This window comes from Sabethes cyaneus, chromosome 3, assembly GCF_943734655.1.
Source record: "Sabethes cyaneus chromosome 3, idSabCyanKW18_F2, whole genome shotgun sequence".
NCBI classification, from domain to species: domain Eukaryota; kingdom Metazoa; phylum Arthropoda; class Insecta; order Diptera; family Culicidae; genus Sabethes; species Sabethes cyaneus.
This window is the reverse complement of record NC_071355.1, coordinates 133,036,626-133,049,210: the sequence shown is the minus strand read 5'-3', so window position 1 is coordinate 133,049,210 and position 12,585 is coordinate 133,036,626. Positions and strand designations below refer to the sequence as shown.

The following is a 12,585-nucleotide window of genomic DNA, read 5'->3' as shown; positions in this document are numbered from 1 at the left end:
TTTCACAGAAAACTTTTTTGGGAAAAGTACCATTTCGCGATCCTCTCCTTACTCGCTGTCGCTCGTTCCAGGAAACCCAGGTAGACCTAGGAAAATAAATAAACCTAGACAGTCGTGATTTCTGCGAGGAGTTGCCTCCCCACAGTGGGCGGCGCTTCCGACGGCGGGTCGCCGGCAACACTCGCGGCCGTCTCGTCCTGAATGATCTAGTGTTACTACACTCAATCACGTATTTTCTAAATGGTCCCTAAATTGCACCGTTCTTGAGTAATCAAAAAAACAAACCGTGTAAAAAAAGACTTGAGTGTATAGATAGTTTTTGTGGTCTTGTTATTGATTAATGTTTTATGGAAGAGTCTCGAATTTCTCGAGTTCGATTAGTTTTTGAGTTTCGCAAAAATTTCTGTTTTATTTGTATGAGAGTCCATATCCCCCTACCACAGGGGTGAGAGGTCTCTAACTATCATAAAATAAATTCAAGACTCAAAAATCTCCTACATGCTAAATTTGGTTCCATTGGCTTGATTAGTACTCAAATTATAAGGAAATTTGTATTTCATTTGTATGGGAGCCCCGCCTCTTAAAAGTGGAAGGGATCGTAATACACCATAGAAAAAAATTCTGTCATCTAAAACTCCCACATGCTAAATTTGGTTCCATTTGCTTGATTAGTTCCCGAGATAAGAGGAAATTTGCATTTCATTTGTATGGAAGCCCACCCTCTTAAAGGGGAGATGGGTCATAACTCGCTTTCTAAAGAGGAGAGGGGTCTCAATTCACCATAGAAAAAAACTTGCCTCCGAAACCACTTACATGTCAAATTTGGTTCCATTTGCTTGTTTAGTTCTCGAGTTATGAGGAAATTTGTTTTTCATTTGTGTAGAAGCTCCCCCCCCCCCTCTCAAAGTGGGGAGGGGTCGTAATTCACCATAGAAAATATTTTTGCCTCCAAAAACCTCCACATGCCAAATTTGGTTCTATATGCTTGATTAGTTCTCGAGTTATGAGGAAACTTGTATTTCATTTGTATAGGAGCCCCCCCCCCCTCCTAAAGTGGGGAGAGGTTCTAATTCATCATAGAAAAAAAGAGTTATAATTCCCCTTATAAAGAGGGGAGGGGTCTCAATTTACCATAGAATAAATTCTTGTCACCGAAAACACCCACATGCCAAATGTTGTTCTATTTGCTTGATTACCCAAGTAACCAAAAGTTCCGATAAAAGGAGATTTTTGGCTTAATCAGCCAACGAAATGATCATGAATAGAACTCTATTCAACTTCATTTTTAAGTAATTAACCGTACTTTCAAGTTCGTATTTGATGTTTAAACTTCGAAGGGAATACAAAGTAACTTCTAATAGAACTAGAAAGTTCGCAAAAAGTTCACTTAAGTCGCTATATAGAACACTGTTCAGCCCAAAAAGAAACTCCAATAATTTTCAAAATAAAAAAGATTGTGGGAATATTTTCCCACTTCTTCCTGTTTTGCAGATTCATGACATTTCTCATTAACTAAGGTATTTAATTTCGGTTAATAATCGACTGTTTTTTTATAAATATTAATTTATTCTTACTTACCACACACCACCAACATAAAAACCTCGGGGATTTGAACTCGAGTACTTCTTTTCGGTAACTTAGACGCATACCGCTGCTCCGTTGCTGGAATATGCGATTTGCATCGTTTTTACTCGATGTGCTAATTTCTCATTTATCACAGCCCCGAAACGAACTTACACTTAAGAACAACTCATCGGCAAAATTCATGTCACTAGCGGCGTCAGAGATGGCGCAATGCATCAGGATAGGCATGCAACGAGGAACGCTCGGGTTTAAATCCAGTAGCGGTCGGTGTTAGTTAGGCTTTTTTTTTAAATGGTCTATCTTAATCGCATGAACCGACTTTACAAAAGTTAGGAGGAGGCGGAGGTAGAAACTGGAAAAGTATAAAAATAGAACTACAAGTGCTGTTTTATAAACTTTTGTCAAAGTTTCTTCAGAAGCTTCTTAGCGCTCTATGCAGCGAACTCAAAGCAACTTTGAAGTTCGGTTAATTACAAGTAAAGCTGCCAGCTTTGCAAGCTATACCTCCATAGACATCAAGCTTGTTAACCTTCCTTAGACACCATTATCCGAACTCTAAGTTACTTTCAAGTTGTATGTTGAACTTTGAAGCTGCATGTTGGACTTTCAAGTTGCTACAGATATTAACGGTACTTTAATGAGAATGAAGTTCGGTTTACAAATGCAGTGTCTGGTTGTTCAGCAAGAAAGTTCTGCGGAACTAAATTTAAACCAAATATGAACTTTCAAGTTTATTCCTTAAGTGAAATTCGAACTTTTGGTTGCTTGGGTAGTTCTCCAGTTATGCAGAAATTTGTGTTTCATTTGCATGGGAGCCCCCCCCCCCTCTTAGTGGGGGGAGGGTTCTCTAACCATCATTAAAACCTTTCCTGGCCCCAAAAACCTCTACATGCAAATTTTCACGCCGATTGGTTCAGTAGTTTTCGATTCTATAAGGAACATACGGACAGACAGACAGAAATCCTTTTTTATAGGTATAGATTATATCGATCATATGATCGTTTTCATCAAATCTCGATTGCATGTTTGATTGTAGGAATTGACATTCAATATTTATTTATAGATGGACTCTGATAATGACCTAATCGGAGACGCTTGCGATAGTGACATTGATAGAGACCGAGACGGAATTCAGGATAGTCAAGACAACTGCCCTAAACTAGCGAACTCTGATCAATTGGATACAGATGGAGATGGTAGAGGTGATCTGTGTGATTCTGATGCAGACAACGATGGCATCCTCAATGGTGATGATAATTGCCCAATTGTTCATAATCCGGATCAAATTGATGCAAATAGTAAGATAGATTTTGTACAAATAAAAACTTCATAAAGCACTTTTCATTTGTAATTTCCAGATGATGGCGTCGGTGACATTTGTGAAGAAGATTTCGATTTGGATTTGATTCCAAATTATCTGGATAATTGTCCCAATAATTCGAAAATATTTTCAACGGACTTTAGAACTTATCAAACAGTTGTATTGGATCCAGAAGGTGATTCACAAATCGACCCAAATTGGGTTATTTACAATAAAGGCGCGGAAATTGTTCAAACCCAAAACAGTGACCCAGGTTTAGCTGTAGGGTAAATAAACCTAAATTGTGTTATGATTGAAATGTACATTTTTAGTAATATTTTAGCTATGATGCTTTTGGAGGCGTAGATTTCGAAGGAACTTTTTTCATTGACACAGAAATTGATGACGATTACGTTGGATTCATATTCAGCTACCAAGATAACCACAAGTTTTATGCTGTAATGTGGAAAAAAAATATTCAAACCTACTGGCAAGCAACACCATTTCGAGCATCAGCTGAACCTGGTATTCAATTAAAGCTGATTGACAGTAATACAGGACCAGGACAAATGCTCCGTAACAGCTTATGGCACACGGGAGATACGAAGGACCAAGTTAAGTTGTTATGGAAAGATCCAAGGAACGTCGGCTGGAAAGAACGTACTGCGTACCGTTGGTTATTGCTGCATCGCCCAAAAATTGGATTAATTCGACTTCGAGTATTTGACGGTGAGAAAATGGTCGCTGATTCCGGAAACATTTATGACACCACGCTTAAAGGTGGACGTCTTGGAGTATTTTGTTTTTCCCAGGAGATGATAATTTGGTCAGATTTGGTATACAGATGTAATGGTAAGTTGAGTTATACAAATATGTATGGGTCATTCCACGGGAAATTTACAGTCAAAATTTTTTTTTCTCTTCGGAATATTTTTTTTACGTTCTTTGTCCAAAAAAATCGACACGTATTTTTTTATTTCGATGTTACTGTTGGAATTCGCAAGATATGATTTTTTAAAGTATTGTAATCCGAAAAAAAATCACTATTTTTTAAATACTGATTATAAACATAGTTTGTAATATCAAAAAATGACTCTACCAGATGTGTTCACTATTCCACAAGCTTTCAAAATTGGTATACCATACCTCCTCTCGATTCTTTTTCAATAGTTAAGCCTAGTATCCAGCTGAAAAGAAAACAGTTCAAGAAAAAATCCTGGTATATTATTCCGTACGGAAAACTGACGTCTCAATTCACTAGCATGTAAAACTGCACCTTCTGAAAGTAAAACAATATTTCTTGTGAGGTGCATACTGGTAAAGAAATCGCAAACGGAAAATCTTTTCTTTAGCATTTCTTGGCCTATCTTTTTACACATTTCTTTTCAGGTCGATACTAGGCTTTAAATAGTGCATTTTTATAAACAATTGCAATTTTTTCAAAGTTGGAACTTTTTTTCTCGATTTTTTTCTTTCCCGAAGAAGCATGCATAATTTGGAAATGGAGAAACGAAAACTGTAGAAGCTATGAATTTTTATATCAAAGCGCGCACGTTAATGCAAACGAGCGGACGAACGCGCGTGCTTCAACGACACGTTACACTTAATAATCAAAGGCGGCATCTTTATGAAGCTGCCCGTGGGTTAGAGTAAGGTTAGTCAAGAGAGGTTTTCTGATGTTCAAATTTGTTTTTCACCCCCGCTGGGTTACCCTTGACGATCACCGAAATTTTCAAAGCGGAAACTATTGAATGTATAAACAACGTCGATGGTTGCTAACCAATCGTTCCGCGCACTTCTGTTTTACAAACTGTGAAAACTAGATCACCTATTTTAACTCACCTTGGGTTAGAGCATCGATTGAGTATGACCGCTCGCTTCACATTAACACACGCGCTGAGACATAAAAACTAGTTATACACACAATTTAGCGATTACGTTGATTCAAAGCTTTTCAATAGGGGAATTGTGTATAACGTGCCCCCCCTGGCCAATGTGCCCCCCCCCTTCGTTTTTCGCTAAACAAGCGAAATCAAAATTCAAAACCACCCAGAAACCATAGTATTTGATGGAACTAGCCTACTATGCAAGTCTGACAGTTGTCACATGCTGTAAAAACAAAACAAAAATAAATTTGTTTTTGAGCAGCTTCCGATGTAACTTTTGGCGTCATTTCCATAAGCTATTTTCTTGTCAAAATCTGTAAATAACCGGTTGTTGCGATTCGATTGCGTAAAGTGACCTTCAAAAAGACATCCCTGCCAAAAATAACGGTATGAAACGCTTGATTTGCTTTAGCATTTAATATTTTTTCAAATAAGTAAAAGCAGGCCAATATGCCCCACTTACGGTGGTGCAATTTGCCCCGCTTGCAAATGTGGCTATAAACATAGGTAAACAGATCTTAGTTGAAGCCAATTGACATTATTTAATACAATTAGTATTGTAGATCAACCGTGGTGGGAATAATTTATTACCAACGTCCAAATTCTAGGTAATTCAACTATCCGATACAAAACACCACAGCTGCAGTATAATGTGCCCCTTGCAGAAAAGAAAAAGTGCATCAGAAGGCCGAAACTAGGTTTATTTTACATAAAATAACGATATTTTGCAAAACAAAGGAAATAGTTTTACTTTCTACAAAATAGGGTTGGCCTGTCACTGGTAGAAATACTCAAATTACCACATTGGGCATATTATACCGCAGGTGGGGCATTTTACCCCGCTCAGACGAGAAACACAACATTTAGGTGCTTTTATTAAATAATTCCTAGCATGTTTATTCCACAATACTAAATGAAATAAACAATTGCAATTGGTTGTCAGCTTAAATACCAACGAATACACGTAGTTGTAACGTTAATTTGGGGAAGTATAACGGAGATATATCCATTTATTCTTAGGGGGGGGGGGGGAGGGCACATTATACACATTTCCCCTATATACTTCAATGTTTAGTTAACAACTGCCAGAGAGATAATTCAGTTACAATGAACATTGATAATATTAAAATTACATGAACTTTGGCACAATCTCACCCCTTCTAGGGGGTGACATTGTGCCAAAACCATAAAGTTAAGCTAAATACCTAACAAATAAACAGTAGCGTATCTATGAACAATACACATGTAGAACAATATAAACTAGTACGTATGGGGCCGACCATGAACCACGTGGGCTATTAGAATCTTGGGGACGAACAAAAACAACGCACCTTACAAATTATAATGAAATGTATGCACGAAAACTACTCGGGGGGTCTACAACAACCAATAATAAGTACGTGGTTTATAGACAGCTACTTAATATGTAGTAGCGTCTCCAGGCTTTAGAAAGGGGAAATTAAGGGGCGTAAAATCTCAGAAGACTTATCTATTTGATCATTCAACAAAGTTAATTATTTACTTCGTTCGAGATACTGCGGCCAAAGGACACCCAATCAGTCTAACCTTTAAAACCGACTTTATATGTAAGGTGAAGCATATTTGTCTCATGTTAAAGAGTTTATCCATAGGATCTAAAATTTCTAGAGGAAAAGTAAAAGTAAAATTTAATCATTTAGCAGACTTACGACACTGTTTGCTCTTTAAAAGATAATGCAATCTAAATTGTCAAAATATTGTGTTTCCTATTAAACAATGCAAGTGTATTGATGTACACTAACGCATTTTTGTTGTGTATGTGAATTTCACACTCCGAACCGATCGTTATAGTTCCGCACAATCTCACCTCGTGGAGCTCGGAAAGTGCAAAATATAGAAAAAAATATATTTTTGTAATCAAAAGCCGTCGAACGCATAATACCCTTTAAATATATTGTAAATGTTTTCTTTATCTATCTTCAGAATAGCAAGCTGATGTGAACGTATGTAATGTTACTACTTTGATAAATGTTACATACAACGCATGTAGCATGTTTATATGTTGCATATAGCATGTATACATGAAGATTCGAATGATTACAAACATGAATATATGCTACTTCACTACAAAGACACTTACGTAGTCCTGCGTCACCTATATATGCGGTCGTGTCTTGTACACAACCCCTATGATTTTTCCGTATACCGTAGTTTTTAAGCTATAAGGTACCCCGGGGCAAGTGGGACCTAAAAATTGCATAGTTAGAATTTATTCGACACTGTTATTAACACCTGCGATAATTTTAAAATTCTAGCGACACAGAAACTCTTCAGTGCTATCACTTCGAAGGTTTAATTGCAAAGAAGGACTATCGATTTACATAAAATGAATCTGTGAAGAGAATTTTTCAAAATCCTGGCGATAGGTCCCACTTGCCCCGGTAAATGGGGCAAGTGAGACTTATATTCAAATTTGATTAAAAAGCTTAATATAACAGAAAACTGTGCATGTTATTAAACAGGAACGTGTAGGCATTGAAAAAAGCAACCAAAGACAATGTTTCCACTAATGGTTCATCCAAAAATGCTGCAACAAAAACAGGTCACTACCAAAGCATAACGGGCGACTTTATAATTAATATGAAACACAATTCGTACGCAATTACGCAGTAATGCAGTATTGTAACGCTATGTAGTTGAACATGTAGTTGTATCCAATTCTTGCGAGACGTAATTTATGTTTAACCATTCTTTAATAGCTTAAAAATACGATTATGATCTGTTTGTTCTACCATGCCCAATACGATAGAGTTACTAGTGAAACTATCATAAGAAATAGTTACGTTATAACAACCATAACGCATTATTGTTGGACATCCTGTTGAAGATTTGCTTAATTATATCTACTCTGCCAGTAGTATCAATATGTATATATATAGAATGCCAGTGTCGCTGTTTTTCTATAGGACTCATTGTGGTAAACAAAATGCTAACAATCTGTATCAAGTCTGTGAATCGGGACTTCATTGTCAAAGTTGCTCATTGTTATTTATCTGTGCGCTGGTTGGTGCTGTCATCAGTGCGTTCTCCACTGTGTTTTTATATATTCATATTCATTTATATATATATATATATATATATATATATATATATATATATATATATATATATATATATATATATATATATATTCATATTCATTTATATATATATATATATATATATATATATATATATATACAAACTATATATTCTGGCATTCCATATATATTGATTATACTACTCTGCCTTCCCAGAGTCAACTAACATCATTTATGAATCTTCAGAATGTAACAGTTTGCTCCCTCATAAGCCATGTTAATGGACTTTCAATTTGGGTCCTCTTGGTTTAGTCCTTTTCGGTTTTATTTTAAAACTTTACCGATATAAATATTATGAACTGAGAATGTTCGATAGTACATCTAAAAATTGTATTAAGATTGGAAGTTTTGTTCTGAAACTCTTTATTTATATTAGGTCCCATTTGCCCCGGGTGCTTTGAAGTGCCGCCCTTATTTCGACCCATATATGTAATGCCGTTTGTCAAATTATACAACTAGTTTTCAGGTGTAACTTGTTAATATATTCATTATGTTTACCTACTGTCAGAAAAACATGTACATTTATGAAAACCTGCGACCATACTATCATTTATAGAAAGGTGCGTCCAACTTGCAACGCAAATTGAAAATGACGCCCAAATTAAAAATTGAATTTTGGAGTTTTGGAAGCTAATTATAATTAAACTATAATTTTAATGTATGCGTTGGAGTTGTATCTTCCATTTCTAGAAAGGTTCAGTTAGAGAAAATGAGATTGAAGAGAGTTATGAGCGTCGTTCCCACTTACCCCGTATTCCCACTTGCCCCTGGGTACCTTATTAAAAAACGGTTTTTTGGGGACCGTCATAAAAGACGCTTAATATCTCAAAAACTGTGATACTTGGAGGAATAATGTTTTCGGCAAAAAGCTTCATAATAAGATTATTTACAACTTTCTTGAACATACTATAGCTCTATATCATCAAATAGGAAAGTTAAATTTTGCGGTGCCACCTGTGCTTGACTTCCGAACTAATACTACATCTGGAACCACCAGTTGTTGCGTCTATTGATGTACAGAAATTCTTCCGAAGACGCCATATTGAAAAAAAAACACTGAAAAGAGTTATTAAAAAAGTTCACGATTCCGAGCATTCAAACCACTGCACAGTGGTCCAGAAACGAAAGTTAAGTGGAAACTTACTTTTGCGGCTAAGCGTTTTATAATAGCTCCCTACAATGTTCAGCAAAGTTGTCCAACTCTAAAAGACAATTAATGCGAAATCAACGACTAAGTTCCAGTTTGGCTTGTAAACACATAATCCATAATAACTTTTTATAAGAAAGAGATAGAAGGATAATTTCTTCGACAAAGTTGTAGCTAAAGATTATATAAGTAACTTTGCCAAAGACATAGTAGGCGTATTTTTAGGCGTTTCTAACTTACAGGGTGTTTTACAACAAGACCTCTCAAAAATCACTTTTTCGCTGATTTCTTCAAATGCAGTGGTTTTATTGTATCATAATGTTTTACAAAGTTGGTTATCTTATCAAAAGACATATTTTTGTAGAACATTGTATGTTTAAAACTCATACGTATAACGAGTTCTAACGTTTTTCCTGTGTTTTTTTAGTCTTTTTTGGAATAGAATATCTCAAAAAGGGGCAAACGAAAAAAATCAAACTTGGCCGTTTCTGAAAGCTTGGAGTTTTATCTCAAGCATATGTGAAAATAAAAAACTGGTTTTTTCTCTAACTCGAGTAATTTCAATTTAATTATTTCATGTTTGACCATTTTCTACTATGCAGTATTTTCCAATATCTTCTTGAAGACGATTAAAGTCAACATGTCAATAGTAAAAAAGAAATTTGTCGTATCTTGACACAATTTCTTCTGATTGTCACGTAAAATAGTCTTCGAACTCCAGATATGACATCAGTTTTCTATCAGCACCAGCTGTTTTTGATAAATATCTATCTTTCAATTTTCATTATTTTGCAAATATGCTCAATCTACCATCAATAATGTTTTAAAATTAATTTTCAATAAAAAAGCAACAAATATTGGTTATTTCATACGTAATATTGTTAACTGTTATTTTAGTTTTATGCCATTTTTTAATAGCAGGTAAGTATATCAAAACAGGCAAAGAGGTAAAAGAAAAAAAACCTATAGATCCTTTTCGAACTTCAACCACCTTATATCAGTATATCGTTGATTTGGAAAAAAAAGCGTAGTCATTTATTTGAGAGATTCAATAAATGTTTTGTTTTCGAAATATTTTATTATTGTTAGCAATATAATAATTTATTATATTAATAATTGGTTTGCGCTTGGTGGAAGCTCCAGAGTACGTGTACAATAAGAACGATTTTGTATTGCAATGACTGGATCGGACGACAGCAGGAGGCGTTTGAACACATCCTCCAAATTGGCAATCCGGTTAAATTTTCTGACGTGAAATTCCCTGAACTTACAAATACATTTATTTCGCATTTCCTGTACCTCTTCGCTTCATAACCCTATGAGTTGTGCCGTGGCCTTAATAATATCTGCGCCGTGTACTAACATTATATAGCTAATATGGAATTGAATGGGAAATAATCTCCTAAACTATCGAATTACTTTCACGAACATTTTAGATACTAATTTAAAATAACAGTAACGGTACCCTCAAATCTTTTGACAAAAAACTCCAGGACTCTAATAGGATTTGCTTGAAAATGTTCCTCCTTTTTTACTACGATCATAGTCATGTTCCTGTTCCTGAATACGTATAAGACATCAACTTTGAAGACTTCTCAGCTTTCTGACACTAAAGCAATTTAAAAGATTACTTTAGACTAGAATCAGAAATATCAATATAAAATTTAATTTCATGTGCATATATCCAAATGAAGATTTCCATGACTATTTGTAAAATAATTAAAATTGTAAGATAGATATTTATCAAAAACTGCTGGTGCTGAGCTCCATTTGCAGAGAGGACGATACGACAGTGATTATTTGAAATCCAGGATAACTGTTAACCAGAGTACAGTAGTTCTGTGGAGACCAAGGCCCTTCACTCTAAACCACCGTCGAACTAACTACGCGCGCAATGAACCAGCCTGCCGCTGTATGCAGCTAATGAACAATTTTAGAAACATACTAAACTTAAACATGTCGTCTGATACTATTAAGAAAAAACTTTCTGACTATTTCTGAGAGGTCAATTACATGTACACTAATACCACTGCATTTTATATTATTTTGTATTTGGTATTATAATTTATATTTATATGTATGGATTGGATGACGGGCGAAGTCCATATATCTTGACAATAAACAATTGTAAAAACTACCGTTATAAAAACTTATTTGATGAATATTTCAGCAGTGGTTCGAAAACTAGCACAAGGTCAAAAAACTAGATCTCTAAACTTATCCGGTGTTCGAAGACTATTTTACGTGGCAATCAGAAGAAATTGTGTCATGGTACGACAAATTTCTTTTTTACTATTTACATGTTCAAGAAGATATTAGAAAATACTGCATAGTAGAAAATGGTCAAACATGAAATAATTAAACTGAAATTACTCGAGTTAGAGAAAAAACCAGTTTTTTATTTTCACATATGTTTGAGATAAAACTCCAAGCTTTCAGAAACGGCCAAGTTTGATTTTTTTCGTTTGCCCCTTTTTGAGATATTCTATTCCTAAAAAGACTAAAAAAACGCAGGAAAAACGTTAGAACTCGTTATACGTATGAGTTTTCAACATACAATGTTCTACAAAAATATGTCTTTTGATAAGATAACCAACTTTGCAAGACATTATGATGCAATAAAACCATTGCATTAGCAGAAATCAGCGAAAAAGTGATTTTTGAGAGGTCTTTTTATAAAACACCATGTAAGTTAGAAACGCCTAGAAATACGCCTACTATGTCTTTGGCAAAGTTACTTATATAATCTTTAGCTACAACTTTGTCGAAGAAGTTATCCTTCTATCTCTTTCTTATAAAAAGTTATTATGGATTATGTGTTCACAAGCCAAACTGGAACTTAGTCGTTGATTTCGCATTAATTGTCTATTAGAGTTGTACAACTTTGCTGAACATTGTGGGGAGCTATTTTGAACCACAAAAAACTTTCCACTTAATTTTCGCTGCTGGACCACTGTGCACTGTCAATTGGGAGCAAGTTGATATTCAATTTTATCTACCAACTGACAATTTTAAGCATGTACCAGTGCAGAAATTCAGAAATTCAAAGAAAGCTTTATTTAACACTTGAAGGAACCGATTAAGACATTATTTAGCGAAGATGCCAGTAGTACAACAAATTTTAATTTGCTTTATTTCTTTTCAGATAATGTGCCGGAAGCAATATATCGAGAACTGCCTCCACGTTTGCAGAAAGAAGTACAAGTTGATAACAAAGCGTGACGATAGCGGTGTAAGCTTTCCTTTTTCAAGACATGTCAATATTTCCGATAACAAGTTAGAAATTACAGCAGGAGTTGAATTACCAGTTTAAATATGTTTTGTTCATAAAAAGAAATTTCGGATAACAATTATTTTAACTAAATATAGAGAACACTAATCTATGATGTATTATAATCCATTTTACCATTATTGAGAAAAACGATCATACACATTTGTTATTCCAGTCACGATTGAAGGGCGAGCGTAGATCTACTTTAGGCAGGGTTTTGAGATAAAATTTCGAATATTAACCCTTTGGTGGCCAAATTTTATTTCAGTCTAAAAAGA

General features: G+C 35.0%; 1 protein-coding gene across 1 annotated transcript in view; it reads left to right on the top strand.

The window, feature by feature from the left end:
• LOC128741476 (cartilage oligomeric matrix protein) overlaps positions 1 to 12,258 on the top strand; it is a 204,958-nt gene extending 192,700 nt beyond the window's left edge. Inside the window, exons 15-18 of the mRNA XM_053837321.1 lie at positions 2,648 to 2,882; positions 2,943 to 3,171; positions 3,228 to 3,736; positions 12,182 to 12,258. Of these exons, the coding sequence (XP_053693296.1) occupies positions 2,648 to 2,882; positions 2,943 to 3,171; positions 3,228 to 3,736; positions 12,182 to 12,258 (1,050 nt within the window). The remainder of the gene's footprint in view (positions 1 to 2,647; positions 2,883 to 2,942; positions 3,172 to 3,227; positions 3,737 to 12,181) is intronic.
• Positions 12,259 to 12,585: the final 327 nt, after the last annotated feature.